Source organism: Cupressus sempervirens, chromosome 1 (assembly GCF_028749045.1).
Source record: "Cupressus sempervirens isolate cs-2001-9-10 chromosome 1, ASM2874904v1, whole genome shotgun sequence".
Lineage (NCBI taxonomy): Eukaryota > Viridiplantae > Streptophyta > Pinopsida > Cupressales > Cupressaceae > Cupressus > Cupressus sempervirens.
Genome location: NC_143118.1, coordinates 663,406,554 through 663,425,018, shown reverse-complemented (window position 1 = coordinate 663,425,018; position 18,465 = coordinate 663,406,554). Strand labels below are relative to the sequence as shown.

Here is an 18,465-nt window from a genome sequence, read left to right as displayed (position 1 = left end):
AGCCTTGACAAATAAAGAAACCCTAGTTAGGATTGAATATTTTCAGCAAACAAAAATACCTTTTAACAAACCAATAACAAAAAACAGATTTTTTTCAAAAGATCTTTAAAAAGTCTTTGCAAGTTCTTAGTTGAATTTTTTTTCAAAAAAATACTATGGCTCTAATACCATATTACACAAGTAATTGGTAAGTTATTGATGTATTAACAATGAGCAAAGACGACTCAAGAAAGAAGTATCCACTATTTACAAAATAAGCATAAGATAAGATTAAATGCGATCTTTCACCTAAATTTACAATAAAGTACATTATTGAGCATTAAATAAATAATAAAACATTATTTTAATAGTGGATTGACATAGTTTGTTTTTGTATCTATAGAAGAATACTATCAAATGTTTTTTTATTACATGGAAATTGGTGCGGACAAAATTAGGTTGATCCATCTTTAATTTGAACATTTGATCATCTTAGAAGTAGAATTGAAACTTCATTTGAATGGAATTAATGTAACTAGCTTTAAATGAGGTTTCACAAGGATGAAAAATGAACTAGAACATTGCATTCCTCCATCTTCAATTTGTTGCTATAAATCTTATATTTTGGTAATTCAAGGAAACTTTCTTGTCGGATTGTCTTTGATGTTGGAAGGATGATGTTCTTACTAGTAGAATTGAATCTTCACTTGAATTGAATTTATTTAATTAGCTTTTAATGAGATTTCAGAAGAAAAAGGAAGTAGAAAATCAAATATGAAGTTCAGTAGTTTTCTATTGCATAAAATGTCTTTCTCAATATAAAATTCAACTTTTGAATTTATATGGCATTTGAAATGGGTCACATACCACAAAAATTAGCATTATACTAAAAAAATACCCATGAAAACCCTCATTTAAAAAATAATTCATTGTCATCAATAACTAAGAAATAACTCACGTTTTTATTGATACTTTTATATTTGTCATTGGTTGAAGTGTGGTCCTGTTGGAGAAACCTTAGCATATGACTTGGTACTTGAAGCTGCAATGCGGATGCAAAGTTTTCAGCCAAGAAACCTACGTCTGCATGGACCATGGAAGTGGTTGCTGATAGAGTTTGCTTCATATTATGGAGTATCGGACTCATACACTAAGTTGAGGTATCTTTCTAAGACTTTCACTTTGTTTGAATGCATAAGTTTGTTCATTAATCAATTATTTGATTAAATATGTAAATTTAAAATAGTTTACCTATTAGTACTAGTAGTGATGCTTTAGGCATCTAATTCATTTTTTTGATATGTAGGTACCTTTCATACATTATGGATGTGGCCACTCCGACAAAGGATTGCTTTGATCTTTTATATGAATTGCTTGTCCCAATAATAAAAGCTCGGGATGAGAACACTTTAAATAGACAAGAGGTAATTTTGTTAATATTTCAAGCTACAAGTGGTTGCTATTAAGATTTCGTACTTGCTCAAGTACATTAGCATTTTTATTTCCATTATTAGAGATCAAGAAAGACCCTGTTTTCTAGCAGATAAATAATAAGAATAGAAAACATTAAATACATAGAAAAAATCTTAAAGGAGGCACATCATCATTCATTTCTCCATATTTACATACAAGGGGCTTTACATGTAGATTGAACACTTGCAAAAGGAAAGGTTACGCTTTGGGTAGAGCTTATTGATTTGAAATCCCATTAGAAGGAGATCCTAGTTGTAGCACACGAAGATCTATGGTGTTGTGTTTGCTACTCTGTTCATTCTTAGTGGTGTTAGGGCAGAAAACATCTTTTGGTGGGTTGTTTTCCTTCAAATCACGCATGTTTGCCTCACCATAGAGCTATGGTGGTTAAATTTTATATGGTGAGTGTCAATCACTTGGGTTTCTTTGTTGGTAACTACTCCTCATTCTTAGTGGTGGTAGGGCAAAAAATTTCTTTTGGTATGGTAAGTGAAATTTTATACGGTGAGTGTCAACCACTTACTTTTCTATGACGAGTGTCAATCACTTGGGTTTCTTTGTTGGTAGTTGTTAGGGCTGATATGGAGATTGATAGGGTTTCCTAGGAGGACATTTGGATATCAAATGGTAATGCAAGGTTGTTTGTTGCCTTAGGGTCATGTTTTTTGCTCTTTATGTGCTTTAGTGGTCTTACGGCAGAAAACATCTTTTTGCGGGCTGTTTTCTTTCTAGCTAGGCATGTTTGCCTCAGGATGGAGTTATTGTAGTTCATGTCCATATGGAAAGTGTTTATCACTTGGATTTCTTTACTAGTAGTTGTTAGGGTATATATGGAGATCAATTTTGTTTCCTATGAGAACGATTGACTAATCAAATAGTTGTGTCAGGTTGTTTATCACTGTTCCACGAAAACCGATCCATTTTCTATCATTACAGAGCTAGAGAGGAGTAAAGGGAAGTCAAAGACTTAGTATCACCACTCTCATTGTTGTGTGAAGGAGAAATACAATCTTTTGGAGAAATACCTGTAGTTTCTAAGCAAGTTTTACTCCTTGAAGTGTTGCCTGGATCTTAGCATCATTATTGGAACTCCCCTATCATCTATTTCAGTCCATTGCCCTGATATCTCCATTGATGTTTCTAGCCACACACCCTTATCCAAATGGGCTAGAATTCTCTAGCGGCTCCATCAAAATTGATTTTAACCTATGTTACCCAAGGACATGTCCCCGTCCTGAGAACCCCCATCCTTATCCTAGAAACATTTTGGGGACTTGGACGGCTAGGGGACATCCCCACCTCATCCCCCTTTTCTAAAAATTCCTAGGAAATGTTCCACAAACTTGGGGACTTGAGTAAATTCTTTTGGGGACGTCCCTACATCCCGGGGACGATTGGCGATGCCTTGGAAGTCCTTGGGACCTATGGGCATCCCCAATTTTATAGGCAACATCAACACCTATAAAATATTTTCTTTTTTAATTTTAAAGTGGGCCCCTCCTTCCAAGTTCACCCTAATGTGGCTATTACTATTTGGTAGTTAGTTCCTGCTATTTGGGGCCTTCTGATTAATATTTGACAATAGTATGTTAAGAATCATAGAATTTATATTGTTGTTACAGTCATGCTACATGCTCAAAATTATATAGCAGACTATTTGCAAGGTGCTGGCAAAGTTAGAACATGCATCCTTATGTCATTTTCTAGTAATACATCAGTGCTTGGTTGATTTGGGTCCTTTGTGGAAGATACGATGAATATTGGAAGTTGCATCAAGATACTGTCTTACTGTAACAAACCTATATCATGATCAAAATTGTATAGAGGACCTTTTTATATTATATTTTCCGGAGATGTTGCCAATTTCTCTCCAATATTTCTTGGCAAATATCAGAGAGAAGTCGGCAACTTCTTGGGAAAATATCGGGAATTTAAAAAATGACATTAATTTAATTAAAAATGCATTTTTTCACAAAATTCAATAAGTAGATACATGTATTGAGTTAGTAAATGAGTAAACAAACCAAACAAGCTTATCTAGATATATATAAATGCTGATGTAGTCACAAACTCTGAACTCAGAAACAAGCTACAAATAGTAAATACCAAATTGTCTTTGTGAAAATACAAGCAAATACAAATGTTAAGTTCAATATGAAACTAGTCTAACTCTACATCTTCCTCTTCTTCATCCCAATAGTTCTAGTAAAAACTATGGGAGAGGGAGGGGGTCTAGCAGCTCTAGCCATAGCAGTCATTTGTGGTGGTGTTGGCCTTGGTAATGACTCCTCATCATCCTTATCCTCATCCTCACTATCACTGTGCTCACTGTCACTGCCCTCACTGTCACTGCCCTCCTCTTGAATGTCGTCTAGTCCCATTGCAAAACCACCCTCCTCCATAGCCTTCTCTCCAACTCATATATTTCATCCTCAGTGAACAATGAAGGCTGCTCCTGCGTTGTCCAATCGCCAAAAGGATCTATGTCATCCAGATCAAGTGGCTCAATTGCTATTGCCATTACCTTTCTTATGTGCAACTTGAGGTTATAATGCACAAAGACAAGGTCATTTAAGCATTTTTGTGCCAACTTGTTCGTCTTCTTTGTGTGAATAGATTCAAACAAGCTCCAATTACGCTCACAATTAGATGAGCTACAAGGCTGACATAAGATGCGAAGAGTTGGGACATTACCACCCCAATTTTGCCACCAAGCATCTGCAAGATAAATATTAAAGAGTTAGAAAGCAAGATGAGGACAAGTTTTTGTAGCTTATTTATCTACTTAACATGCATGTGAGCGACTCCAAATTCCAAATATTGTACTTGGGGTCTGAGCGTGTCTGCCCCTCTTTGCCAAGGCTGAGGAGAATAGTTTGCCTGTTGCATTTTGATACACTTCCATCTTAGCCATAATGAGGACTCTCACCGCAATGTGAGGTACCATCCTCTGCATTGATTCACTAAAGCCCTCCATGACCTCTCCATTGGGATCCGCATATGATGGAGAGACGCAGTAACAAGGTTTGAGAAAATACCCTGCTACATGAATGGGTTGGTGGAGCTGATTGCTCCATCTCTATCAATAATATCTCATAAGGGCTGAAATTTTAGGCTCTCTCCGCTGTACTTATTTCTTATAGCCTCTTTTTCCCTATCCATGGCCTCATAAAGGGACCCCATTGGGGTTTGTTCCCCATCTACCAAGCGGAGAACTCTAACCAAGGGCTTCACCACCTACAATTGAAAAGTAGAAAACAATTATTAATCAGAGGGTAGGGTTATAAATTAATAATGAAAGACTTGATTAATAATTACAAAAAAAATCAAAATTTGAAGTTTCCAAGTTACCTCCACAATTTTTGTAGCTTGATGAAAAAACTGGATGTCAAACACAATTGCATGCAACACTCTACCCGTCGGCCCTCTTTGAATAACTTGATTGTAGCCATTTTGGACACACAAACATCTGCCTCAAAGGATTCATATGACGAACAACACTTTGCAACATTTAAAAAATCGTTGCAAATCTTGTGACCGCGGGTCTAACCAACTCCTTGTCTTTGGTTTAGTCTCTCATCAAGTGAAGGACCCAAGCGTGATTGTAGATATATTTTGTTATCATCCTTGCTTCCTTTACAACCGGTTTCACCCAATCCAATTTCCCTATATCCATTAAAAGAAGGTCAATAACATGTGATGCACAAGGAGACCAAAAGAATGTGTTATGCTTTTCTTGTAAGATCCTACTCGTTGCCACATATGCCACTACATTGTCAGTTATGATTTCCACCACATTTTCAGCCCCAACTTCCATCACAACATTCTCTAGCATTCGAGCCAAAGTCTTAGCTGTCTTTATCTTGTCCGAGGCATCCAAGTATTTAAGAAAGACTACTTGATCCTTGCAAGAAACTAAAAAGTTGATGATGGTACGGTTTCTTCCATCCGTCCATCCATCTGGAAGTATGGTGCAGCCAAACTCTTGCCATAGGCATACGATACCTTTGCTCTTGAACCACATCTTTACCTCTAGAAACAACATCTTTCAACAATGTATGAGCACAAAATTAAAAAATAGATTAAGTACACAACTTTGATTAAGAAAAATTACTTTTAACAAAAACAAGTAAATTGTAAAACTGTAAAACTTTAAAAGTATTAAGTAGCTCCCACTTAAGGTTGTAGGAGTAGGTCTTGTAGCCCTTTCCCACTACTGTACAACCAGTCACAAAATTCAGAAAATATGGACTTGCTGAAACATTGAAGGAGAGCTTGTTAAAAAACCAAAAATCAGCACATTGAATGTCAAGTTGCTCATGCACATCACGGTTCCATCCAGTATCCTCCAATGATGGTTGTTGTAGTTCAAGTATTTCTATGCACAAAATAACCATCAATAAAAGAGATTTGTGGTCTACTAGAACCAATAGATGTGGAAGTTGAGCCCGAGGACTTGCCATAGGTAGGTGTGTTCCGTATGCAGATCCATGGGCCACGAAAAGAGCCCACAATACCCTCAACTGCTTCTTCTTCTTCATCAAGGGTGGCTGGGATACCTAGTCACATGCCACAACTCACATCATTTCATTATGAATCATGATAATTGTTTTAGCAAAATCATTAATCGTGATTAGAAAATAATAAATGATTCTTAAAAGGAAACATACACATACCTTGCGATTCGTAAATGGCTGCCCTCTTTGCCCTTTCCTTTTTCAACTTCTTCTCTTCTTGGGCACTAAGCAAAGCAATCATCTCCCTTTTTATTTCCTCCGTAGTCACATCACAAATCTTTGTGTCACGCTTTTCTATATCAGCAAGGTGGTACTTCAAATGAGATATGCCTCCACGGATTTGTTTTTCACATTTCATGCATATGACACTATTATGCTCTGCATATGACATGCTACGGGACTATTGGGAGATGCTGCAGCTGACCTAGATGTAGAGAAAGCCATATTTGCTGGAAAATTGAGAATAAAACAAAAAATGTATTAGTCTTTAGGTTTTGAAATTATTGAGAAAAAAAATTATAAAAAGATGTTGTGAGGTCTTTGTATTACACTCTAAAACTGTCAAACATATTAAGTTAGATGCAAGATATGCAAGTATGGGAAGAAAAAAATAAGTTATAACTCAAAAGAACAAATAATTGAGAAACTTACTTGTAGATTTGGATTTGCTTGGAAAGAGCTTTGAATCCAATCCTAATCCATTGGAAATCGCTAGAAATCCTTCTCCTCCACCCAAGATGCCAAACATAGAAAATGAAACAATGAAATGTTGTTTTTTGTAGTTGCAGGTTTATACTGGATGTTGCCCACGAGAAAAGACCAAGTTATCATGAGAAATTGGCGATATATCGCCGACTTCTTACGGCAATAAGTTGACAATCTCGGCAGCCTGATCTGGCGATAAAAACTAGAGTTTTCTTGCTGCTTGAAACTTCTCGCAAGAAGTTTACTTATCGGCTATAAAACAACGATATTTTAATCTATGGTAGTGTGTTTCAATTCGGAAGGTGAGTTATTGTTCTTGTTGCTATTGAAAATGAATTCTACATTATGTTCTTGTGTATATTTGTAATGTCCCCATTTTAGCAGTTGACTAAGTGTGTGTGCGTTAGCCTTGTTCTACATGGTCTCGAGGGCTAACGAAGGGTTTAATGGGATCCTGAAATGTTTTGGCCTAGTCATTTCCAGTTTGGGCCAAAACGAAGTTGATTTACTCAGTTTCAGGCATACTTACTATTTTTAGTAAGTCGGCAGGACACAGTGCAGGTCAATTTTGGTGATTGGATTCGATACTCCTCAGTGAAAGCTTTCCGATGAGCTATCACTCGCATTATTCGGAGTCCGATTGCTAATACATTTTAATGCCTGAAGTTTTATTAAAGTAACGTCTAACTTAATTGTAAAATATTAAATTGTTATTTTAATATTTATTTTATGGTGATGTGTACCCAAGGGAGACATAAGGGGTATTTTAATATATGTTTTATATATTACACATCTTTTATCCCACATTGCCCATATGAGTTGAGCGAACCCTTAAAAATAGAATAAAAAGAAGCATTTGTGGCTTCATTAGGCAGGTTGAATATGAGAAGAAATTGGCGTGTGAGTTGCAACTCCGTTCTTGGCATTTGAGGACGTCTATCCTCTCTTGTAACATTCTAGACGTCATTCCCTTGGGGTTTGGCCTTTGGAATTTTTTGTTATTGGTTTCATTATCAGGTAGTTTAGTTGCATTTCCGGCTACAGGCAGATTTGGTATTTTGCTCATATCTTCTTCACTACTTGTTCGACACTTATGCCGCTTTGAGGGAATGGTATTACGAAGGTAGTGGACTGATTGAAGGACAAAGTATTGTAGCAGCAAGTTCGAAAGCATGGGCTGGAGTATTATGTCAATACTGCTGAAGTAATTAGTGAGTTGTTAAATCTGCCATGTATTTGGTTTTATGAATTCTGAAAATAACATTTTATTAGCAGCAGTTCATTTCCACTTTGCATATTATTGAAGTTTCTTTCTTGTTTATGTTGTATGATACCAATTCTATGCACAAAACACAACAAACAAATAAACGTTTGATTTCCGGAGTTATAAGGGGTTTAAAACATTAAACGGAGAAATAAGAGGTTGCATGCAAACTGTTTGACAAAATTCCTTTCAGCAAATTGGTTTAGTTTTTTGGGACATCCAGGGGTGCCCATTACAGTGGTATCAGAGCTATAAGTCCTGCCATCCTGTGGGGGTCTTATAGGGAATTTGGAACAGCCGGATAGAGGGAAAAAGTAAGTAAAAAACACAGGCTAAGCATTTATGTTTGAGCATGCGACAGGGGTCTTATAATTTCCGCGATACCAAAGCAAGACAAAATAGGATTTCAGACTTGCAAAGCAAACAGTCTAGTACATCCGTACAGGTGGACATTGAATCCAACCATACAGACACAGAGGAGATATTCTTTGATCAGGACAATAATATGGATGACAGGAATACAGGATTAGGCGGAGGCGGAAATGCTGGTCTAGATCAGGGGGAGGTACTGTTCAGACAGTTACTGGATACATTAGAGCAGGGGCAGCGTATGCAGTAAGAGCAGAATAGGCGAATGGACATGATGTTGCAGCTCATGGCTAGACAGATGGGTGTCAATATTAATCCAGGTGATGCCAACAACAGAAACAATAACAACGAGGGAAACAATAACAACGGGGGAACAATAACCATGGAGGCCAAGGAAACAACAATGGTCTTGAGAATAACATTAATGGTAATAATGGACACGACAACAATGGGAATGAGGCTGATAACTTTAGACACGTTGCACGCCCAGCACGGATTGCGAGCTCGAGACCTCTTCTACCTACTTTCCCACTCAGAGATCCGGTTCAACCAGTAAACGAACCGCAGATTACCGAGTTACAGGATCAGTTCAGGAGGGACTGGGAGGCTAGTGGATCGGAGTTTCAGGCGGATATTTCTCTTAGAGATTATATGGACTTGAGGATGAGACACATGCCTAAAGCAGGAGGGAGGAATCAAAACTTTGAGCTGAGGAAGAAAGTTGGAAAACTTTCTTTACCTTATTCTGATGCTTCAGGGAAGATGACTGCACGAGCTTGGGTGCAGAAGGTAGATACATACTTGCAGCTAAATCCTATGCCTGAGGAGGAGGCTATCAAGTATGCGGCTATGCACTTGGATGACGTTGCACATGAATGGTGGCATCATGGCATGGTGACTTTGGGGCATAATCAGATTACATCCTATGAGGAATTCACCGAAACATTGATTGGGAGATTTGACACTAAGGATCCCGAGTTACATTTCAAGGAGCTAGCACAGTTAAAACAGTCAGGTTCTGTGGATGCTTACATAGCCGAGTTTCAACGCTTGTCTATACTTGTTACTGATATCTCTCCTAGGAGATTGGTGGTGTTATTTTGTGATGGTCTTGCTGATCCATTACGAGGTTGGGTGAAGGGACGTGATCCACTCACCTTAGCTGAAGCAACTAAAAAGACACGAGATTTAGCCCCTTCGGTATACAAAGACAAAAAATCGTTTCAGAAAGAGTATAGAAAACCCAAAGAAGGATCAAAAGGACTAGACGATGAAACCTTGAATGAACTTCGAAAGAAGAAGCTGTGCTTCCATTGTAGAGAGCCTTGGGACTTATCTCATAAATGTTCTCTCAAGGCTAAGGCAAATCAAATGGAGTATTTTTCAGCAGAAGAGTCAGAGTCAGAAGGGGAGGATCAGCACTCCGATTCAGATGAGGGTAACACTATAGAGGAGAGCAACATTGCTAAGGATGATAGATCGTTGGCACGCTTGACAGGGGCCCAAAAGGCAATCACATTTAAGGTCAGGGGTACTATCCAGGGGCAGAAAGTGATCTCTTATTGACACTGGGGCTACACATAACTTCATAGATGCACAGTTGGTAGCCAGGAGAGGGTTACAGACAGAGGAGCATGATGGGTTTAGAGTCATGGTGGCTAACAGTGATAAGTTATTATGCACTCTGAAGATATCTAATCTTCGCATCAGGTTTGGAGATGGCTACGAGTTGGAGGATGAGTTCTATGTTGTGGACATGGGAGATTATGATGTCATCCTCGGCATGACATGGATGGCTTCACTGGTTGAGTTCACACTCAATCTAGCGAAATTGGAGATGAGATTCCAGCATGAGGGTAGAACTGTGGTACTTAGAGGACTTTCAGATGGAGGTTGCAGAGTAGTGTCCTTGAGGAGAATGCAGAGACTTTTTCGTCATGAGGACATAGAGTGGGCGGCAGAATGCTACATTATGCCAACTTCACCAGAGCCACAAGAAAAGAGTCATCCACCAAATATCCAGAAGATACTTGATAGACACGCTAAAGTATTTAGCGATATTCCTCATGGGGTTCCTCCTGACAGAGGGATGGAACATGTTATTGAGCTCGAGGAGGGAGCCAAACCAGTTATGATTACTCCCTATCGTCATCCTAAGAAACACAAGGATGAGATAGAGAAGGCGAATAAGGAATTGTTGGAGATGGGGCATATCAGGCCCAGTAAGAGCCCCTTTGCTTCAGCAGTAGTATTGGTAAAGAAGAAGGATGGGACGATGCGCATGTGCATCGATTACAGGGCATTGAATAAGAAAACAATTAAAAACAGGTATCCCATTCCTAGGATTGATGAGCTGATTGATGAGTTGCATGGGGCATGCTTCTTCACCAAAATTGATTTGCGATCCGGATACCATCAGATCAGGATGAGAGCAAAGGACATTGAGAAAACAGCCTTCCGATGTCACTATGGCCACTTTGAGTTCATGGTTATGCCATTTGGTCTAACCAATGCACCTGCTACATTTCAAAGTTGTATGAACCAGGTATTCAGGAAGCAGATGAGGAGATTTGTCTTGATCTTCTTTGATGACATCTTGGTCTTCAGTAAGACCTGGGAGGAGCACTTACATCATCTGGAGGAGGTGTTATCTATTCTGGAGAGAGAGTCATTGTATGCCAAGGAATCTAAATGTGAGTTTGGCATGACTGAGCTCCTTTACCTTGGGCATATCATTAGTGCAAATGGCATTCGGATTGATCCCGAAAAGATTAGAGCTATTGTAGAATGGCCTACTCCCACAAACCTTACACAGCTTAAGGGATTCTTTGGTTTATGTGGTTTTTATAGGAGGTTTGTTAAGGGATTCTCACAGATTGCTACACCCTTGACAGATCTTACCAGGAAAGGATCCTTCGTGTGGACAGGGGCAGCACAGAGGTGTTTTGAGTATTTCAAGCAGGTAATGTCTTCATGTCCAGTTCTAGCTCTACCGGATTTCACGAAGCCTTTTGAGCTTCATTGTGATGCATTAGGTGATGGGATTGGAGTAGTATTGATGCAGGAGAAGCATCCCATTGCATTCGAGAGTAGGAAGCTCCGGGGAGTTGAGAAAAGTTATTCTATCTATGACCGGGAGATGTTGGCCATAATGCATGCATTGGCCAAATTTCGATCATATTTGGTAGGTGGATGTTTTGTGATCAAGACTGATCACAACAGTATTAAATACTTCATGAGCCAGCGTGATCTTAATGACCGGCAACAAAAATAGGTGACTAAATTGCAGGCTTATGACTTTGACATAGAGTTTGTCAAAGGTAAGAAAAATGTGGTGGCTGATGCCTTATCTTGGAGACCTCACTTATGTGCTCTGGCAGAGATTTCAGGAGATTGGAGAGATCGGATTATAGCAGAGTATGTCGGAGATGCTTGGGCTTCTGGATTGATTTCAGGTACCATACAGGATGATCGCTATGAGGTGATAGATGGATTGATCAGAGTTCAGGACAGGGTTTATTTGATTCCATCATCACATTTGAGAGAGGCGATACTGAAGGCATTTCATGATGCACCCACAGCTGGATATCCGGGGGTCTTCAAGACCTACAGGCAGATCCGAGAGCGGTTTTCATGGAAAGGGCTCAAGGATGATGTTCAGAGGTATGTCAGGGAGTGTGTGGTTTGTCAACAGAATAAGGGAGAGCACACATTTCCTGTAGGTTTATTACAACCCTTGCCCATTCCTGATAGGAAATGGGAAAGTATTTCGATGGACTTCATCACTGGTTTACCACGAGTACAGGGAAGGGATTGCATCTATGTGGTGGTGGACCGCTTGACGAAGTTTGCTCACTTCTTTGCTATTCCATCCACTTACACAGCAACACAGGTGGCAGATCTTTTCTTTAGAGAGATATTTAGGTTACATGGGCTGCCCAGATTCATTGTCAGCGACCGGGATAGTAAGTTTATGAGTTTTTTTGGCAAGAGTTGTTTAGGTTGTGTGGTACAGATCTTACACCTAGCACTAGTTATCATCCGCAAACAGATGGGCAAACAGAGATTGTGAATAAATGGGCGGAAGGATATTTGAGGAACTATGTAACTACACAACAAAAGGCTTGGATCAGATGGTTGCATATGGGAGAGTATTGTTATAACACCACTTATCATATGTCCATCAAGATGACTCCTTTTATGGCACTCTATGGTTATGAAGCACCTAGCTTCATGGATTTAGTTTTGGGGGACAGTAGAGTGCCCAATGCCAAAAACTTATTGCAGGATAGTCAGGACATCCTAAAAGTGCTCAAAGAGAATATACAACAGGCCTAGAATCAACAAAAATTGTATGCTGATCAGCACCGAATAGAGCATAGCTTCGAGGTAGGGGATATGGTTTACTTGAGGCTACAACCATATAGACAGTCATCGCTCAAGAAGAGCGGAGCTGAAAAGTTGAAACCTAGATTTTATGGTCCCTACAGGGTGATTCGCAAAGTGGGCAAAGTCGCCTATGAGCTTGAGCTTCCAGAGGGCAATCGAGTGCACAATGTGTTTCATGTGTCTAGGCTTAAGAAAGCCATCGGTCAGAGTGTAGTGCCTTCTGCAAATTTACCCCCTTTGGATGAGGAGGGAAAGCTTGTGTTAGTAACCGAGGCTATTCTGGACACCAGAGAGAGGAAGCTTAGAAACAGGATAGTGAAGGAGTATTTGGTCAGATGGAAAGACCTGCTGGAGGAAGATTCTACGTGGGAGAGTGAGCAGGTTATTCAGCAGGCTGGACTGAGATTGCTTGAGGACAAGCAATTTCAAGGGGGGGGACTGTAATGTCCCCATTTTAGGAGTTGACCAAGTGTGTGTGCGTTAGCCTTGTTCTACATGGTCTCGAGGGCTAACGAAGGGTTTAATGGGATCCTGAAGTGTTTTGGCCTAGTCATTTCCAGTTTGGGCCAAAATGAAGTTGATTTACTCAGTTTCAAGCATACTTACTATTTTTAGTAAGTCGGCAGGACACAGTGCAGGTCAATTTTGGTGATTGGATTCGATACTCCTCGGTGAGAGCTTTCCGATGAGCTATCACTCGCATTATTCGGAGTCTGATTGCTAATACATTTTAATGCCTGAAGTTTTATTAAAGTAACGTCTAATTTAATTGTAAAATATTAAAGTGTTACTTTAATATTTATTTTATGGTGATGTGTACCCAAGGGAGACATAAGGGGTATTTTAATATATGTTTTATATATTACACATCTTTTATCCCACATTGCCCATATGAGTTGAGCGGACCCTTGGAAATAGAATAAAAGGAAGCATTTGTGGCTTCATTAAGTAGGTTGAATATGAGAAGAAATTGGTGTGTGAGTTGCAGCTCCGTTCTTGGCATTTGAGGACGTCTATCCTCTCTTGTAACATTCTAGACGTCATTCCCTTGGGGTTTGGCCTTTGGAATTCTTTGTTATTGACTTCATTATCTGGTAGTTTAGTTGCATTTCTAGCTACAGGCAGATTTGGTATTTTGCTCATATCTTCTTCACTACTTGTCCGACGCTTATGCCGCTTTGAGGGAATGGTATTACGAAGGTAGTGGACTGATTGAAGGACAAAGTATTGTAGCAGCAAGTTCGAAAGCATGGGCTAGAGTATTATGTCAATACTGCTGAAGTAATTAGTGAGTTGTTACATCTGCCATGTATTTGGTTTTATGAATTCTGAAAATAACATTTTATTAGCAATAGTTCATTTCCACTTTGCATATTATTGTAGTTTCTTTCTTGTTTATGTTGTATGATACCAATTCTATGCACAAAACACAACAAACAAATAAACGTTTGATTTCCGGAGTTATAAGGGGTTTAAAACATTAAACGGAGAAATAAGAGGTTGCATGCAAACTGTTTGACAAAATTCCTTTCAGCAAATTGTTTTAGTTTTTTGGGACATCCAGGGGTGCCCATTACAATATTTCAAATTTTTATGTTATTATTTAAATATTACATGCACATTGACAATAATTCCAATTAGTGAATGCGTGCATATTGAGCATTGAGTTTGATTATTGAAATGTTGTATGTTAATGTTCTATGATGTTTAAATGGCATGGTTTATCCATGTCTTCATATGAATGTAATATACATGCAAATTTTGCTATATATATATATATTATATTTTTCCTATATTTATTTTTCCGTCCCCTCCCATCCCCAAAATTGGCAAAAAAATTTGTTGTCTCAAAAACTCGTCTTGCCGTCCTCATCCTGAAAACTTAGGGGAACATAGATTTTAACACATGCCACTTGCAAGGCTTCACAGTTCATATCCTCTCTCAGTTTAGATTGAGTTTGCAATATTTCTTATTCTTATGCATACTATTTAAAAATAAATAATAAAATAAACATATGAATAATATATATAGAAATATATTAATACAAATATGAATATTAAAGATATTAATATAGGTCATAATTATATTCATTTTTATATATGTAAACATATAATTGTATATATTATATTATTGAAGTTTTTATGGATGAACCTCCAAGGACTGATCAACAAGTGTATTGCAATACTTATTATTCTTATGTATATTATTTAAAAATAAATAATAAAATAGATATATGAATAAGATATATAGAAATATATTAATGCAAATATGAATATTACGGATATTAATATAGGTTATAATTATATTCAGTTTAATATATGCACTGTAATATATATATTATATTAGTGTATTTTTTATATTTTTATATATGGACAATCATATTAATATATTTTATAATTAATCTGTACGAATAGAAATGTATTCAATATTCTTTTTATTTCATTGTATTTATTTATTAGTTATTAAAGAAAGCTTGGAGATAAATATTTTATATGTTTCTGTATGGACAAACCCAAGCCTCCATTTTTTTTACCAAACTTGCAAACCCGAATTTGAACTTGTATAATGCATGATGTTTGCAATGAAAAATGTTCCATATAGATTCTTTCCTCAAAAATTTACCCTCATATTAGATTTATGCATCAAATGGAGCAAGTTGTCCAGTCTTAGAAAAGCTAAGTTCCCGCCAAGTCCCAAGTCCCTAAGACCTTTGAGATATCGGAAATTTCTCTATGTCACCAAACCCCTAAGAATGTGTCTGGAACTATAGAACATCCATGTAGTTTCACATCTTAAAACATGTTGAAAATTTCAGGCCAAAAAATTGATGCATTTGAGTCTGAAAGGCTGATTGACACTGTAGTTCAGCTCTCTATGGTTTACATATACTTACTGTTGGTCTTATTGCAACTCAGATCACCACTTAATGCTAAGCGTAGGTTCACTCATTTGCAAGGACGATGCTTCTCTATTTATTCTTATTGGGTATTTAAAGTAGAAACAATGGAATTGATGAAATAAGTATATATTTTTCCAAGGGGATGAAACTCTCTTATGTGGACATGTATTGCTAATTATCCTTTTCTGGCAGTAACCAAGAGTAGAAGGGAAGAAGGATAACACTCCTTATAAAGAGAAATTGGCAGATTGCTAGAGGATGCCTGACATCTTATATGCCTATCAACCTTTCCACTGTGGCAATATTTTATAAATGATGGGAACCTTTTTTTGGTGCAGTCATCCAAACCATTTTAAGCTTTCGATTGTTTTGTAGTCCTATGTGTGAACCTCTACTATTCTTTAATAGCTTATACAATTCAAATTGGTTGGTTCTTTTCTTTCTACATACTAACATAAATAACCCTATGCTCTGGACTACAAACTTTAGCTAGCTTCTACCTTAACGACAACATTGTCAGCCTTTCTAATTCTTCCTTACAATTCTCTTTTGCTGTCTTTTGTAAAATTCTGTTCATTCTTTGTGGTTCTCATTTTTTGCATCTAGTTTGAGGGCTGATCAACAGCATCGCCAATAGCTGATGTTAGATGTTACATGATTGATTTGATTTTAATCCTTTTTTTACATGTTTATTATTTATTATTATTTATGTTTGTAAGTTTATTTGACAAATCCTAAATATTTACTTATAATGGAAAAATGATTTTTTCTTTGTGGATCTTATTTTTTGCATACATAGAATTTTCCAATTCAAATTTCTTCCATGCTAGGGTGGTGTTTAGTTGTGGAGTTCTGTGTCTCCTTTTCTTTGCATTTGATAAGTCCATGATCATCTTGCAAGATCACTTACTACATCTTTACTAATGAAGGGCATCATAAAGGGAATACTCTGATTATGATATTATTTGGTGCGTTGTTATATTTTTTAGCTATTTCACTTGTGTTTACACCATGTTCAGGGATCACTATTGCTTTTTGTAGAACCAAGTCAAACAAGTGACATTGCACCCACAACAGAGTGTTGTGGTGTTTGAGTTTTGAATCTTGGACATTTATATGTGCACCGATAATGAAACAGCATCATCAATAGCTGATGTTAGATGTTACATGATTGATTTGATTTTAATCCTTTTTTACATGTTTATTATTTTTTTATTATTATTTATGTTTGTAAGTCCATTTGACAAATCCTAAATATTTACTTAATAGTTGAAAAATAATTTTTTCTTTGTGGATCTTATTTTTTGCATACATAGAATTTTCCAATTCAAATTTCGTCCATGCTAGAATGGTGTTTAGTTGTGAAGTTCTGTGTCTCCTTTTCTTTGCATTTGATCAGTCCATGATCATCATGAAGGGCATTATAAAGGGAATACTCTGATTATGATATTATTTGGTGTGATGTTATATTTTTTAGCTATTTCGCTCATGTTTACACCAAGTTCAGGGATCACTATTGCTGTCTGTAGAACCAAGTCAAACAACTGATATTGCACCCATAACAGAGTGTTGTGGTGTTTGAGTTTTGAATCTTGGACATTTATATATGTGCCAATAATGAACTCAGGCAACTCAGGCAAATTCCAAGATCATTTATGTGGTCTAGAATAGAGCTTTAATTTCAGTTCCTTAACAAATTTAATTATCATGAGAAGAAAAGGAATGCAGGTATGAATTAGAATGTGCACAACTCTTTACCCCAAAGCCATTAGCCATGAACTCTCACTGGTTTTGGTTAACATGGAAAACTTCAGAAACATTTATTGCCAGATCTTAAGTGCTTAAATACAGTTGTCTTGCATACCCAGGCATGCAACTTAGGGAAAATACTTTCATATAATATCCCACACCACTTCATTTCTCTAAGAAATAACTAAATTTGGTAGTTAACTTGCCTCCAGTATTCTTACCATGTGCAGGTATTTATCTATGGCAATTAATCACCCGAAAATGTGCTATTTCCATTTGTAAGAGTTTAAGTAATTTCCTTTTGTAATAATCTGAGCTTGTTGTGGTAAAAGAAAATCAAACTGGGATTAGAGACATTTTGTCAAATGGTTGGCATGTATCCCAGGTCTTTAAGTTTTGATACTGCTGTAAGAAATCAGACTCTAGGATATACAACAATATGACAAAGACTTTGCAAAACAATGTGAAATTCAGGAAACAACAGTGCTGGATTATACTATTCTCTACTATAGCAGACTTATGCAATAATATAACTATCTGGAATCATAGAGACAAAGACTAATTGTATTACAACATGCCAGCTTATGTTTATACCACTAGCACAAGTTTCAAACACAATGGAGTGAATAAGTGGAACCTGGTCTAAAACGCATAGAGCTGGAAGTATTCACTGCTGCTCACAGCATGCCTCCAATGGCTAAAGTTCTGGAACTGTCAACTCCCAATCGCTCCAACACTCATCCTGATTTACTGGTATCAGACTTAGCGTCATGTTTATAGCCCGTGACCCCTCTATAAGTGCAGATGTATATGCTGTAACCAATATATTAACCGCTAACTGTGCCGTCTCTTATGCTCCCTGTGGATTATGGTGTATACTTGCTGACTGTAATATGCATTGCTGAAGGTGACCCGACTTCCACGTAGGCTCAGTATGCAGGTTTCTCAACCACATTAAACTCACCACCGTCGGCTATGGATATCTTCTAACCTATTCTCTACTATAGCAGACTTATGCAATAATATAACTATCTGGAATCATAGAGACAAAGACTAATTGTATTACAACGTGCCAGCTTATGTTTATACCACTAGCACAAGTTTCAAACACAATGGAGTG

At 37.5% G+C, this 18,465-nt stretch overlaps 1 protein-coding gene across 1 annotated transcript in view; it reads left to right on the top strand.

The window, feature by feature from the left end:
• Nucleotides 1-18,465, top strand: part of LOC149579634 (uncharacterized) — a 63,539-nt gene that overhangs the window by 29,349 nt on the left and 15,725 nt on the right. The window contains exons 12-13 of the mRNA XM_089802355.1: nucleotides 976-1,139; nucleotides 1,286-1,403. Of these exons, the coding sequence (XP_089658481.1) occupies nucleotides 976-1,139; nucleotides 1,286-1,403 (282 nt within the window). The remainder of the gene's footprint in view (nucleotides 1-975; nucleotides 1,140-1,285; nucleotides 1,404-18,465) is intronic.